General features: G+C 43.5%; 1 protein-coding gene across 2 annotated transcripts in view; it reads right to left on the bottom strand.

Moving 5' to 3' along the window:
- Positions 1-16,301, bottom strand: part of dnmbp (dynamin binding protein) — a 34,739-nt gene extending 18,438 nt beyond the window's left edge. For both annotated transcript variants that reach the window (XM_061706154.1, XM_061706153.1), the window contains exons 1-4: positions 15,966-16,301; positions 7,717-7,871; positions 7,395-7,517; positions 3,209-5,323 (exon numbers count right to left, since the gene is read on the bottom strand). In XM_061706154.1, coding sequence (XP_061562138.1) covers positions 3,209-5,323; positions 7,395-7,517; positions 7,717-7,861 — 2,383 coding nt within the window. In that variant the 5' untranslated portion in view covers positions 7,862-7,871; positions 15,966-16,301. The remainder of the gene's footprint in view (positions 1-3,208; positions 5,324-7,394; positions 7,518-7,716; positions 7,872-15,965) is intronic.

A 16,301-nucleotide genomic window follows, 5' to 3' on the forward strand; every position in this document is an offset into this window, starting at 1 on the left:
CTTCACTCTATCCTGTTTGCTTTGTTGTGCAATTTCCTGGTCACCAGGCCATTAATGTTGGTTGTAATATCTTGCAGTACCTACACTGATGCTCCTCAACAATGTAATGTAAACCGAGATCAAAAAAATTCTAAATATGACACCGTGACAGTTTTTACTTGTAATCCTTTTAAACAAAGTAACTACTAGAAGACAATATTAAGCAATTGGGTGCGTATGGCGAATTAAAGATACACATGAGTAGACCATTAGCCTGCAAAAGTAGAAGCTGGAGTGCACAATAAGCTATTGTAGAACACTGTCCTCACTCTTCAGAGACCACGACCTCAAACTTTTATGTGTGAGAAAAAAACTGAGGCCTATTCATAAAGCTCGGGTATTATACTTCCCTCCCCCTGTGCTCTCAATCTCAACTCGCTATGAAAGCGGCAGCCACTACAAGGACTGGTTTAAACACAACACAAATAGACAGGAAACACTAAGGCGTACCCGTTGGACAGTGTCAATTTACCAGCAATTTTAAAAATCTGTACACTGATAAGAAACAGGCACTGGAGTTTTCTTTCAACATCTTCACCAAGACTCATTAGGGGACATTTCACAGGGTATAAAAAAATTAACAAAATCCTCCGTAGATGTCCTCTACTTGCGTAGGACAGTTTTAAATATCAGTTAGACATCTCAACTTTCAGATCCAGATCACGACCGAAACTGCGTTTGCGTGTGTGTCTGTACATGTGTGTGTAAGACAGCATTCCTACGGAGGTGTTAGCTTATGCAAATGAAGTTGTCGCAAGCTCACATGGAGTAAAAGGGGTAGTGATGCCCATGTAATAAGACCATGTATCAAACTGTCTCCCGTCTCAAAGTGTCCTATTTTGTTTGGCTAACCGGAGTTGCTAGAAGAGCTTGAGAACAGCGTTAAATACATTGGGCGGCGGTGTCATGGAAGCCGAGAGGGGGGCGTTTCAATAGTGGGCTTTTAAGAATTAAAGCAGGCTGAAGGTCAAAGAGCTTCAACACACAAAAAAAGAGAAAACAAAGACAGTTTAGGAATACTGGCACATGCGCCTTACACATTTACAGTAGTTCAATCTCACAATGTACAGCCTTTACGGATGTTTCAGATGCTAAAAAATGAGTGGCAGAGCAAACTTAAAAGTTGCACAGAGGCAGGCAGAACTGAAGTTGCTGTCTGCCTTATAACAATAAGCTGCCATTGTTTCTCAAAACGTCATGTTTTGGTCCACGCGCTGCGGAAGCGCGGAAAAACACTCACTTCTGGAGTGTGTGTTTGTGTGAATGACAAACACGTTTGCTGCAACAAAGATCTTAGGTTGATAAGAACACGTCTTTCTGTGAACTGAGCATTAAGTGGGAAACTTAATATGACCCTTTTAACAAAGGAACTATCATAGTAAAAACTAAAATGAAAGATGACGTGGGTAGGCATTATTATATGTTATTGTTTTACAGGAAGGTGTGAAAATACCTGCCGAGTGATGAGTTCTGGGTAACTATGTGGGCACTTGAACAAGTATGTGCCGTCAAGCTCATTCCTGTCATTTACAGACAGTATCGTAGATCGGCAGCACTGAATAATACATCCATTATACCACATTGAGACCCAACACAAGAGGTGGATCAAACTATGATGTCGGTGTTCGCATGTAATTAATTGAGAAGGTCCCAAATGGATTGTTTATAATTGGGACATTCTGTCAACAACGCGTCATCAAGAGGTTATTCACTGTGTGTGATGGAACAATGACAGTGATTAGTTTGAAAACATCCGTATGAGCAGGAAACATTTGCACGAGTGCGGGCGTCGAAAATAAGACAATCTGTCAACTCAGTTGCCACTACTCCATCTCAGATCATTCTTGGCTCTTATTATTTAACAAACAATTTGGTGATTCAAATGCAAAATTTAATAGTCCATCTCAGCCAGTGTGGAAACGAATACAGTGACAACACATTTTGTTAATGTAAGGTATGAACTGTCAATGCCCAACCCAAGAACATGACGTGTCTTGTGGAATGTTTCATAACTCTGCTTTTAATTAACCAGTGATATGCAACCAGTGTACTGTGAGACATCATCTGGTATACCACGGGGAAATGATCCAATTTCATCTAGAGGTAAGGGCAGAGCGGGGGAAAAAGGGGCCCAGACTTGCACTATGTGCAGGATTGCCTCTTGTACCTATGTGACAACTCGTGGGTCTGCCTAATAACAGCTCTGGCCATCCGGATGCACAGATACGAAGACAAGTTGGAGACAATCAACCAAAAGAAGCTACCACTAAGACCAATGGTAGACTTACTAACGACAACATAAGTACACTTGCACAAATAAGTAGTGTATCCTTTTTCCGTTTTTGTGCGGATGCACCATATGAAGTGGACAGTGAATGTGTGTTATTGTCCGGCATCGGGTCATGCGGCATCACCAATTACAGTATAATATATGGCTTCAAAAAAACGGATCTCAATTATTAATTGTCTCTAAAGCAATTGTGTATCCGATAAGTGTGATTAACTTATCGTTATACAGTGCAAAAGATCTAATTATGATTGTATATTTTTGACACTGGTAAATGTGTTGCATGGAAGACTGTGGGAAATAATCCAATTTTAATTAATTGATCTGAAAAGTATTTTCAATTTACTACAAATAATCTATCATCGTTCATCTATCTATGCGAGCAACATATAGTGACAGGTAGAAAAATGAAATGATTAATTCTAATTTACCCGTGTAGCTACCTGTTGCCATTCATACACCAGAATAATAGCTTTGTGTTCAAAAAACAACCCCAGACTTTAGAAAAATAAGTAAGTACATTTGTGAGTAAATTGAGGGGAGCTCATCATTATTTCAGTATATATAGTTTTTGTGAATTTTTTTTTTCTGGTGGTCTACCGTGAGATAATTCTAATGTAAAATATGTAGCTTAGCTCTAATAGTTAGGAAACAGGTTTGACCCAATTGCCTTCAGTGATTTTCTGGCCACCTGGAGGCAGCAAACACAATAAAATAAAAAGTTCCTGCGAAAACAGCTGTTTGTTGATGCATGCATAATTTGTTTTTTTAAATTGCAGCATTTTAAAAGAGTAACACATCTTGATGTGTATTCTCCAAGAAGATCCGAAAAAATGTGGATGTCCAACTTTAGCTGTTACTCCATCCAAACAAGAAACTTACCTTGCAACTGCTGCTGCTCCAAGGCCAGCGTCTCCAGCGTGTAGTTGCAGAACTCGAGGTTCTCCATGACTTGCATGCGGGCAGTCTCCTCCTCTTCCTCCTCGAGCATAGCCCTGAGTTCCTCAGCGGTGTGCGCATACGCGTCCATGTCGTTCTCCACTTCTTGTAACCGCAGCAACAGCTGGTAATTCTCCTCCTGCTCCGTCTGTTGTTGGCTCTCCAGCTCCATCTTCGTTTCCAGATCATTCTCGGCTTCCAGCTGGAGTTGGATCTCATGTTCCTGGGTGGGTTCGAGTCCACCGAAATCTGCTTGCCCTTCAGTTATTTGGTCAAAGAGGTTTCCAGTTGGTTCATCGGAGGCAAAGAATATTGGGTTGTTGTTGTTGTGGAGAGAGTTGGTGGGTCTCGGGGTGGGTGGAGGTGGACGTGGGGCAGGACGCGCTGGTCTGCTCGCAGGTGCAGCTTGGGGACGAAAGACTCGCGGACGAGGAGGCGGAGGGCGAAGGGCCCTGCGTCGCTCTAACGAGGAGAAAGCAGAGTTGGACCCCGTGGAGTGCGAGGAACCCCGGATGATATCACTCTCGTCGCTGTAGCCCAAAATGGAGAAGTGTCTGGAGATGTGAGATTGCTGGTTGGGCTCGGCGGAAGCGCCAGAACTTACGCTGGTGTCGCTACACGACGACGTCAGGCTTTTCTCAAATTCGAAAAGCTGTTGGGACAGTTTGGCCTCCAAGTCACCGGCTGACGTCAGCAGGTTCTCCAGGGTGAGGGATGTTGGCAGGAAGCCGTTAGAGCTTGAGCGCACCTTCTGCTGGGAACGATATGATTGGCTCTCGATTTCATTGACACTTGCCTTCTTCTGTTTATGCTTCTCAACAAGGCTTACCAATGCTTGTCCAAGCGTTGCACTTCGGCTACTGGCGGGGACACCATTCCCTGCTGGCCTCCGGCAGTTTCGGGTGTCTTTTGACCAACCAGAATTCGTGTTAGGAAGAGTTAGGCTATGAGATAATTTTGGTTGAGAAGGTCGGGTGTTGCCGTTAGTATAGTTCGTCTGTTTTGCATTAATACGGTTCCTTTGGCTACGTGCAGGCAGGCTCGGCCGAGGAGGTGGGATTCTAGGCCTCGCTGGTGGCATAGATGTTGGTCTCTGTGGTCTTTGATGTGTCGGGCCGACAGGTCTTTGCGTTTGAGAGCCAATCCTGCTGCCTGAATCGCTCCGCCTTCTGCTTTCGTTTCGAGTCTCATGAATCTTGCGTTCACTTTGCCATCTCTGCTCCTCATTGCTCTCAAAGTAGTCCAGGTCCCATATGGTATGATCTTCATAAGATGCCAGTTCAAGGTTGTTCCCATTTGGGAATGAAGGATCAAAAGTGTTCTCCTTCTCTTCGTCTGGTTCATCATTTGTTTCCTCAACCATTTTTGGCCCAGAATCTTCTGTTTTGACAAACCGGTGTGGAAAGATACCTCGCCGCCCTCTCAGTTCGCCCTCCAGCCAACCATCTTCCAGTGTGTTTACAACATGTATGCGATCGCCCACATCAAAGTCCAACTCACCGGGCTCCATGGCTCTAAATTCATATAGTGCCACTCCATAGACAGCACCTTCCACCTCTTCATCTTCTTCAACCGACTCTTTCTGCTCCTCTACCTCCACATCTTCCAAGGCATCTTCTTCAGTGCCCTCTGCTGCTTCGTCATCCTCATTGCTTAAATACTGGCAGTCCGCGAGCTCCTGAGGTGATCGAAGAGGATTTAGGAGCTCCACAAACCCCTCTGGGAAGATGCCCCTTCGGCCGTCTAGCTCCCCCTCGTACCAGCCCGGCTCGGGCAGCCCGGTGATGATGATCAATTCCCCCTCACGGAAGTCCAGCTCCTCGTTGAGCTGCGCATGGAGACTCATGAGAGCCCGGGCCTGGCCGAGGGCATACGGTGGGAGGTCGGAAGCCTGAGCCTGGGCTGAGCGCTCGGATAGCTGCCTGGAGCGGCACGAGAGGTTCAGCTCCTTCACACAGGATGTGGGGAAGACACCACGGGCCCCCCATGCATTACAGCCGTGAAGCCAGGATTCCCCAAGGTCCATGGACTCCCCTGTCTCCCCAACTACCACATCACCTGTGGAAACACAGTTTTTAATGACACCTATAGATATTGACCCAGAGCTGTTATTAGATTACTTTGACTACCGCTTGTCATTTCAGGAGTTAAATTTTGGGAGATTTACAGTAGTTTGTTTCTGGTCATTTCAGACACACAGACCAATATCGTGCATTTTAACTCCTCTGAAGTAACAAAACTCACTCTCATTCTGACTAGTTATGTGAGTTCAGTTTTTTTATTTTTACTTTATTTACTGTATTTAGTTCATGAACCTTTTTTCAGGCACTTCCAGATTGTATGTTCTAAACAGATATATGTGAGAAATTTATTTGCAATTGGTACTGAATATCATGCAAAAAAATCGTCACATATTTACTGGAATTTATGAGAAACACAGGACTGGATGAAAGAATTTTCAAATCCAATCTTTTATTTATTGTATTATTTTTCTGTGGATCTGTGGACTGGACAGGTCAGCTAGACGTTATGGGGGTCACAATCTGGTTCCCTCCAGCTCCACCTCCTATTGTGTCTGCGGGCAAAACTGGGACACGGCCAACCAGAGTGTGGACATTCCTACTGGATCTGAACATGCCACAGATAGCCAATGAGAATGATTTCCTATTATGCAGGAAATGTCCTTTGCTGTATCTATAAACAAGAACATACGGTAATGATTGTATATTACCAATGGTGTGTTTGAATAAAATAGGATTTTGGTGAAATGTTCTTTCAGCCACATCTAGGACTACAACTACTGTAACTGCTAACACTTTGAATGTTATTTAAAGGACAGCAATTTCACCAGTGTGAAGGATCTTTGCAAACATCATTGTATTTAGTCCTGAGCGTGTTGGTGAAAGAGTGAGACACACACACACAAAATTAAGCAAATAAATACAGCTCGTACCATTTTTGTTGTGAGTTCACTCTAGTTTCAGTTAAGCATCTGACGACATCTAGTGGGGAGTTTGGGGAGGTAGTCCGACACAACAGAGGAGACTTATGCGGGATACACACATACCGACAATGGGGCCAAATTTGAGCATTTCCCCTCCCTTGCAATCAAAGCCAACAGAGGTCAGATTCTCAGATGTCTCTGAAAGATTATCGTGAGTGATTATCCCGTGGTGTTGAATGTGTTATGACAATTTTTTTTTTATGACTCATTTTCCCTCCCCGATCTGCCTTGAAAATCTGCAATAAGTGAAAATAAATAGAAAATAGAAAGACCATATAAAAAACTTTTACAAAAATAGTTTTACTCATCCCACACACTTTTAACACATGTGAACATATTAAAACACCCTTACATGTATTAAAACAAGCAAAAGCATGTATGTATATTGAGTCAGTGCGTGAGATTCTGGGCGTGAGCTGTGGCCGACAGCAGCTCTTGTGCGCAACTGTTCATTCTGTTTGTGGTTTATTGTTCTCCCAGCATTCAGTAAATGGCTGAAAGGTGCACTGTGGCTCTCATTTCTCACATGTGACACATTACAGTAAGCGTACCATGAAAACCTATAAAAAAACGATCGCCTAAGAAAATCTATGATGTGGCGGGGGCAATAATGAACCGCGATATAGTGGGCGAACACTTTAATATTTTTACTATTACTACTTGTATTATTCTTTGTAATTACCGTCAGTAAGAACACAAATGCCAATTTTTTCCATGTCATTTATGGGGCCAGTCACAATTTCAAAATTGGTTAAAAATCGCTAAGTGTGTATCCCGCTTAAGGAGCCTAAAGTTAAAAGAATCACTTTAAATTACATTCACAGGCCCAAAATAAAACAAAAACAGTTTACCTTGGTGCAGTGACATCAATAAGTAGCGCTATGCTAAGTTAGGAAACACCATTCATTAGAAATCATGTTACAATACAATCAACAATGTTTGAACCTCTTCCAACTCCTTTTCGGGCTGGCAGTACACAGTACTTCGTACAGTATATGATTTTTTGTTTCTCTCTTGTTTTGTACTGCATGTTCAAAGATTCAAGTTAAAGCAAAATCAAAAGTCAACCACAAATGATAATGAAGTCAGGGCCCAAATTCAAATGGTAAAATCCTAATTCCATACCTCTCATTAAAGAAAGATCCCCCAGTTCCGTGGAGCAGAAATCATTGATGCACACGTACAGTCGGTCTCCAGGCTTGGTACTGGGAATGGTAACCTCTTCCACAAAGGTGCTGGGAAACTGACCTGAAGACAGCAGATCCAGGGGAAAACCCAACTTCCTTAGTTTTCATGATCTTTAGTCATTCCCGTCATATTTTAAGCAATTTAAATGTTGGCAGCACACAGACAAATGTATAAATATCCCCCTCGTGGAATCCACACCAAATAGCTGAAAGCTTCCCTCAAGGTCCGTTTACAGTAACCGTGCCTGTTGACACCTTACCGGTGACCCCATCTTTGTTGCCGAGCAACCAGAACTCATCCACCACGCTGAGCACCTCGATGACATCGCCCGTGAAGAGGGGCAGCTCCTCGGATACGCTCGGGAGGAACTCGAACACGGCGCGCACCAGCGATCCCGCTTCCATTACTCATAACCTGCATGGACAGGGAGGTCGTGTCACCATTTTTTAAACACACGCTCGCGCATACATAAGATCCTCGCCACTACGTGAGAAGGGCATTGGAAAAGAAAGAATAAAAAATAAAAAATAAATAAATAAAATAAACAACAGAACAAAAAAGAGGAAGGTCAAAGGGTGTGTTCATAAATAGCGACCACACTTCTACGTAAATCAGCTATGGAAGCACACAGAATATCTTTGAGACAAATATAGGCAAGGACACAAACGGCATTGGACGAACTGACTAATTCCAGGTGCGGATGGCCTGGCTGAAACAGACGGGAAATGAGAGAAGAGGGTTGCAGTTTCCCATAGAATCAATGAGGCCTCTGTTACGAACGATGGAGGAGAGCGGATTGGGAAGAACAGGACTCAGGATCCATTAAGTGCTAACCCTCACTCGGGAGTTACCTGGGCTCAGGTTATCCTGGGAGTGCTTAGAAAATGAGACGGACAGAACCAGGTGTAAACAAGTAAGGAAAAATACTGATGGTTGGATGGATGAAGGTTTCTTAACGGACATCCAGTTATTATATCCTAATGAACCAATTCCTTTGTGTTTCACCTGTGTGTACACAAACCTGCGACTCCCCTTTTCCTCAATCAACCATTTTTGTTGTTGCGCCCTTTCCAGAAGTGAATTTCTTCAGTCTACTTTTGGGCTAAATTTGATCTCAGCGGTTAAAGTGACACCTGTTGCTTTAGCATGTATGGGACATCTTTCCAAATGTCATGGAGAAGGGGATTTTGTTTTATTTTTTGTATGGAGTCAGGGGAAAAATCTGCTTCTTGGGGCCTAAATTGTGAAGTAATGCAAGCACAAGGGAAGTAATTAGAAAAAAATGGATCTGCCCGTGCAAAAAATGTCACGTGAAGGGAGCCCAAAAAAGTCTATGACACAGACCAAGAATATTTAGGCGGTTCCGTTAGCTCACACCCTGCATTTTCCTAAAGACAAACTGCCCACCTGAAATCACGGTTGTGTTCACCTGGACTTGTAAAGGGCCGCTGGGCTGCTGCAGCCACTTTCTGCCAGCTAATCCTGAGATCTGCATGTAGCCAGACAAGCTCCTTATTGTTATTTATGGTTCTGGGTGAGTGTGTCACAGCGTTGCTTGGTGACTTTTACGCAAGGCTGAGGAAAATGTGATGGCAACGCGCTTTCGTTTCTAGCCATGCAGTGTTGTATGTGACGGTTGGAGTCCGATGGCCGCATGGGAGCGCGTCGCATGCAGTCACAAACTAGTGTTGGACACGACCCTCCGTCCATCGTGACGGAGGCTGACAATCCATAGCAAAAATGATGAAGCGTGGGGCACGGCTGCGGCACGATCAACTGCAAAAACGTCAGAGTTCCTTTTGGCGACAACTGGCTTGGCATTGGGGTCGCACCCTCTAATGCAGTGATTCCCAACCACCGTGCAGAGGGAAAGTACCCATTTTCACTTAATTGGTCTGAAAATGATTACTTACTTACTACAAATAATAAATACAAATAATCTTAAAGACTCGTAATTGATCACTTCAACATACTTTGATACCAATTACTATTTTCTATTCCAGACAAATTACAGAAAAGAGAACAAAAGCACACAAAGAACCTCACAAATATGAGTACTTTTTGTGACATTTGTTTGGTGATCGTGGATAGCATGTATCGTATATGGACAGTGTCAGAAAGAACATAATTTGAAATATATATTTTTTTTTACAAAATGGTTTGAGTATGTCAGCTGCCTCTAACTAACCAAAAGTACCAGATAGAGGCCAGTTTGTTTGGGTTTGAGTGGGGGGAAAAAAGAGAGGGGAAACGGGATCTTGATTCAAAGACAAAACAATTTAACAAACTTGGTAGGCTTGCTTTGCTATGAAAATTCAACCTTGGCATCTCATGGGTAGACCAAAACAGGTGCGCCTCCTCTCGGATGGTTTACAAGTTCCTGATAACGAGATGAACTTCGTACATACTAATGTGTCCTGGTGCCTCGCTTCTTGCAACATGGAAAGGAAATGAATGAGAGAACCAGCGCACACACTAATCTTCCAAAGTGGACCACAGCAGTGAAAGAGACGGACGGTGTAAGTGTGAGCCGCTTGGCACTGTCGTAGACTAAGTAACAGTGTTACGCCAGACAGCTAGGTCAACAGCTGACAGACACAGACACACTCACACATACGACAGCTGACAGTGGGACAAAGCCCCAGCTGTCTATGTTTCAGGGACCATCGTCCCCCTCATCACCTTTTTACTAGAGATGCACCGATAACTTACAAGTGCTTTTATTTGACTACTCGGCGATACCAAGCACCAACACTTGATAACGCCATTACATCTTTGTGCACTGTGTGAATTAGGGATCGGCGTTAATTTAGACGATTGTGTGGAAATGATTGTTGGAGTGACTGTGGCAAAACATCTCGGCTGTAACCAGTAGAGACGCAGTTGATTCACTCTCAACAAGGCTGAGGCCTCAAGAAGAATGGAATCCCAACTCAGGCCTACAACCACACAGGAATCATCTGGGCAGCATGTAAAACATCCATCCATCCATCCATCCATTTTCTGAGCCGCTTCTCCTCACTAGGGTCGCGGGCGTGCTGGAGCCTATCCCCGCTGTCATCGGGCAGGAGACGGGGTACACCCTCAACTGGTTGCCAGCCAATCGCAGGGCACATACAAACAAACATTCACACTCACAGTCACACTTACGGGGAATTTAGAGTCTCCAATTCATGCATGTTTTTGGGATGTGGGAGGAAACCGCAGTGCCCGGAGAAAACCCACGCAGGCACAGGGAGAACATGCAAACCCCACACAGGCGGGGCCAGGGATTGAACCCGGGTCCTCAGAACTGTGAGGCCGACGGTTTAACCAGTCGGCCACCGTGCCCCTGTTGAAAATCAGTTCATCAAAATAATTCACTCATTTTCATTGTTTTAATGCCATGTTCATTTCGGTTGAAAATGCCCAGGATGCCCTTTTTTTTTTTTTAAGCTATTCTAGTTGGTCTTTTACACCTGGCAATTGGGACGGACGGATTACTCATTAATCTTTGCTATGTAAATAAGCTTTGCTCTTATTGGATCACTGTTATTCTCAATTTAAATATGGAAAACAGCTTTGGTTTGATTGGTCCTTAGCAATATCATGGCATTTGTGGTGGCATTTCTCTTTTTATACAGTCATGGCTAAAAACACTAGCGCCCATTGGGTGCAATTGTACGTTTAATGTGATAAAATAACAATTAAGAGCTTTGATTTAGTCAAACACCCATCTGCAGTGTGAAGGCATGCAGAAAGTCGGCAGTTGCTGACAGCCGTTTGTTAGTGACCTGATGCCAACAATGAAGACACACAATTCTTGCCCCATTCATCCCCAATTCAGTGCACCACAGTGGCAGACTGGCATACACACGTATAATGGCAGAAGCCTCTGGAGAGGGCTCAATATGTTTTGATACCAATTGTTGACTGCGTGATTTGCTCAATCAGACTGCTGAGTCGGCTGGAATTCAAAACAATACACAAACACTGCCAGTGGACAGTTCTGGATATATATATATATATATATATATATAATAGAAAACAACAACAACAACTAACAAACAGTGGGTTTTCAGCACGTGCGCTGTGAGGTGGAGGGTAACGTGGGGAGTTCTTTGGTTCGATACTCCCTGACAGCTGTCAAGCAGGCCATGTGGTTTCCTTAACACGTGAGAGTCAGACATCACCCGACTGTTCATTTTCTTTCTCAATTTTAACCAAACACAGCTGCAATACGGACGACACGCTTCTAATCTCCAATTAAACAAATTCTAGCCATCATTTTTGAGCACTTCAAAGCCCCATCAAAGGCAACGGTCCACATCAAGCCTACTGTGTTTTTAAAGCAGCTACAATAACAGATTAATTATTATACCGCTTATGTATGAAAAGGCAAACATACAAACCTGAGACTCAGCTCATTGTTTAGCTGCTTTTGTGCTGTGTTTTTGTTTTTTGTTTTTTTGTCTTTATGAGCTCTTTGGCCTGATCTTCCACATCATTTGAGATCATCTTTGCTCCAAGCCAGAGTTTTAAATGTGCATTTCAGTGCGATGATGTAGCATAGCTGACTTCAGCCAATTGGATAACACATCTGGCTCGCGGAGTCGAATGCCTGCAATCAGTAAAACAATTCAATGAGTAATGAGTGCGTAATCGGGGTGTGTTTTCATCAAATATTTGCTGTAAAACAGTTTTTGGAAAATGGAAATGTTTCATCGGCAGTGGTGGCGTTCCAGCCAACAAGGCCTTCAATGCTACCCATAACACTATCAGGAGCACTCAACTACATTAACAACCTAAAATATAAAATTTGCTCCATGTAATTGTATTAATACTATTAGCAACAGAACTGTTTCTTTAATCACTCGGATTTCAAATCAGTCCTCACAAGGCCAGTGAGTTGAACCTCAAGCAAAACCTATTACCGACAGAGCAAAACTTATTACCGACAACTTTCAGCAAAAGACAGATCTGGACACATGAATACATTTAACAATCAGCATGATTATAGTGTATTTTATTTAAATCCTTTTTTTTTTGGTCTTGTGATTAGATAAATACTGATTCTGAACTGCTTCAGATGATGTACACTACCAGTCAAACGTTTAGACACACTTTCTCATGGCATTTCAACGAGAGACCGTGTCCAACCTGTAAGTGGCACTGTTACATGTTGTTTTACTGTGTGTTTGAATAATATTGCTGGTTTAAGAGGTGGATTAAGTTGGGAAAGTCCCCGCTGAAAATCCAGGTACCAAATCCGCGGTCCGTCACAGGTAATCGGACAGTGAATTTAACGAAGACAACATGTCTTCAGCAGTGATGAATCATTCTGTTGGGTGTCTAGCTGGAAATAACAGCTCGGGGATGTGTCTGCGAGGCTACAACGACACAGGAGGAAACTCTGGGTGTGTCCGTTGAAAGAAGGTTTTTTTGTACGCAGCACCATCCAACTCCCAGTTTTCAAATTTGGCGAGCAAACGTCAGGGCATTCCACAAGAGGATGCCAGAATCTTGCACACTCTTCCTACTCTTTTCCATGTCCTTTCCTAAGCACGTGTTGAATATAAATGACAGACACACACACAACTGAGTGGAACTGCTCCTTTGCATAAACATGAGGCAGCTCGGATGTCGGCGCTCAGATCGCCACGGTAACGGGGGATCGTGTTTGAAAAAGACAGAGAGGGTTTTCCAAAGGGTGCCCGCGGATACGGCGCACCCTTCAAACACGGCGGTGGCCCTAATAGGTTGCATATGGGCTGTTATGTAACTCATCTCCTCCTCTGGGGGCGTAACTGTGACATGACTGCGGAGGCATGATCGATCCAGGAGGAGAAAATGTGCGAACGTGTGGATTGTGATCTGCTCGATTGCACATTTGTTCTGATTAAGAAACAATTAATCAGAACACCGGCACGGTGGGCGACTGGTTAGAGCGTCAGCCTCACAGTTCTGAGGACCCGGGTTCAATCCCCGGCCCCGCCTGTGTGGAGTTTGCATGTTCTCCCCGTGCCTGCGTGGGTTTTCTCCGGGCACTCCGGTTTCCTCCCACATCCCAAAAACATGCATGAATTGGAGACTCTAAATTGCCCGTAGGCATGACTGTGAGTGCGAATGGTTGTTTGTTCCTATGTGCCCTGCGATTGGCTGGCAACCAGTTCAGGGTGTACCCCGCCTCCTGCCCGAAGGCAGCTGGGATAGGCTCCAGCACGCCCGCGACCCAAGTGAGGAGAAGCAGCTCAGAAAATGGATGGATGGATGGATGTTCCCACTGGAAACAATGAAAAGGGAATGAACTGTTGCCAGCATTAAACCTTTATTTACTCTATAGGCTCTGTTTTAAGTCATATTTTAACATTCTTCAAGGCCAACAAGAAGACAACCACTGTAAGAAATATTGATACGTTAAAAGTAAAACAAAAACACTCTTTAGACACTTTACTCATCACGAATGTGGTCGGCGTAATAAAAGTGTTTCGTGAGAGATCACCAGGTGTGCTGCGGGTAATTAGCAAATTTTACTTTATAGGTCCCAACATTTTTTTATTTACAACAAATAATTGGTTTGTTTTGTTTATCTATCTGTGCCAGCGACGTTATAATGACAGGCAGACCAATTTAATATCAGTACAAGCTTTAAGTGCAACTAAACGCCCAAATTTCACACTGATTAGGTACATTTTTGAGTATCTTCAGATCATTATTTTTGGAGTACGTATACTTTTTGTGACCTTGTTTTTCCTCAATACAGGTTAGGGAACACTGAGCTCCAGTATCGGGCAGGCGACATGAGCAATCTACTCCAGTGGCATTATCAAGCATCGGTATTCAAATGGTGCATCCCTAAAAATTCGGAGGTACCGCAACTTGATGACTCAATGGAGCGTGATGGGAATAATGCAGTCAGAGGTTTGACAATCCTCCAAGTAAACTGCTGTTAAAGCTAAATCATTACAAGCGAGCCCCCCTTAAGCCTGCCTCCTGAAAAACATTAACTGGTCAAAAAAGGGGAGGGAAGCGACCTTTTCCCACCACATGAATCACATTAAGGAACGCACATGCCTGCCTTACATCATGCTCGATTCATTCTGCAAATTTACACAGCCTGTCTACAAACAACACAAGAAAAACGACAGTCCTTCTGGTTCCTCGCGATGATAACTAACACTTAAGATCTCCACAAAGTGGCCTTCTATAGGCTTTAATCACAGTATCCTAGTGCACGTAATTACACGTTCACGGCGGTTTTATTGGAACATGTAAAGCCTAAGCTGAGCCCTTTTAAGATAAGCATCTGCAGTTCCTTTGTCAAAGAGGCCTCGATAAAAGACCCCGTTGGTGGCGCTGAATAATTAAAACCTCGCACAAACGAGAGAAGCTTGATATCCCTCACCTCAGTTGGCAACTGCACCGACACGAGGCGTTACCTATGCAAATGCTCACAGTCGAACTTGCAGAGACAGGTACATATAAGCAGATGTTTCTCTTTTTTTTTTATTTTTTTACACATTTTCACATTACTATAAAATGAAGGTTTGTGGGTGAGCTGGAGCCAATCCCAGCACATTTTGGGTGAGAGATGGGGGAAACCCTGGACTGGTTGCATAAAGGCATTCACATTCACTTCTGGACAATTTAAGAGTCTTCATTAAACATATCACCAACACTCATTCCATACTGCTGGTACTTTGTACATTCAAACATTAATGACTCCGCTACAACTGTACACACAAGTAAGTGCCTTCATTCCATTTGTAGTGACGATTTAGTATTGTGTATCTTGTACATACAACATCCCTGATTTCACTCATACTTTACATACAGTGTTCCTTTCTGTTAATGGCACTGCAGAAATGAGTATTGTTTAGTATAGCTTTTATATGATTTATTTGTTTTATTTTCATTTTAGAGTCGCACCCAAATTTCATTGTATCTGCACCATACGATGACAAAAAAAAAAGAAAAAGAAAAACGTGTTACTGTTTCGGCCCATTTTGAGAACCTCGAGAGCTGTGAGTGCATAATGTGCCGAGAATTTGCAGAGCATCAACAACTAGTGACAGGTGAGCGACAGCAGGCGGATTATTGGGTGTGGAGCACTCCTGCTCGAGGTCATCGCTCAGTTAGAGGAGTTACATTATTGTGCAGTGAGAGTTCATCAGGCATGCCACTGGAAATGGTCCAAATGCACTTCACTGGTCTGAAAATGACAAATAACGTTATCTTTACCTGTCTATGCCAGCGACATATAGGGACAGGCAGAATAAATAAACGTTCTTCCACTAGATGGCAGAGCGTTCATAACTAACCCGTGCACAGTATTTCAGTATTTTTGTGCCATTTTTGTTTGGCGGTGTGCCTTGAAATGTTTCTTATGTAAAATATGTCCACATATGTGTGTAAACAGAGCTTATCGTACACAGTCGTACATTAAGCATGTGCTATTACAAACTTACACACACCAAAAGACGCATTAATCAGCACATTTTAAGCAAGCAGCGTAGAATAGAGTCTCACCTATTCGGGTGATTGAAGTCCAGAGGGAAATGACGACTTTTAAGATCCTGGAAGACTCACGAAAGACAACTTTTTTTTTTTTTTTTTTCTCAGCTCGCTGCTGATGTGTTGGCACTCGTGTCCCCCCACCGAAGCAGCTTTTAGCGACTACACTACGCACAGCTTGAAAACAAACATAAGGAAGCGAGGGCATAAGCTATGCTTTATTAGTAAAAACATGTTGGCGCAGTCCCTTCCTGTGTCGCGGGAGAATCAGCTGTCATCTGGTCAGACGTCAGAGGTGGTGGAATTCAGGCGAGCTTTTTGCGTGTCTTCTCTCTCCATGCCTTCCCTCTG

This window comes from Phycodurus eques, chromosome 19, assembly GCF_024500275.1.
Source record: "Phycodurus eques isolate BA_2022a chromosome 19, UOR_Pequ_1.1, whole genome shotgun sequence".
In the NCBI taxonomy this organism is placed as follows: domain Eukaryota; kingdom Metazoa; phylum Chordata; class Actinopteri; order Syngnathiformes; family Syngnathidae; genus Phycodurus; species Phycodurus eques.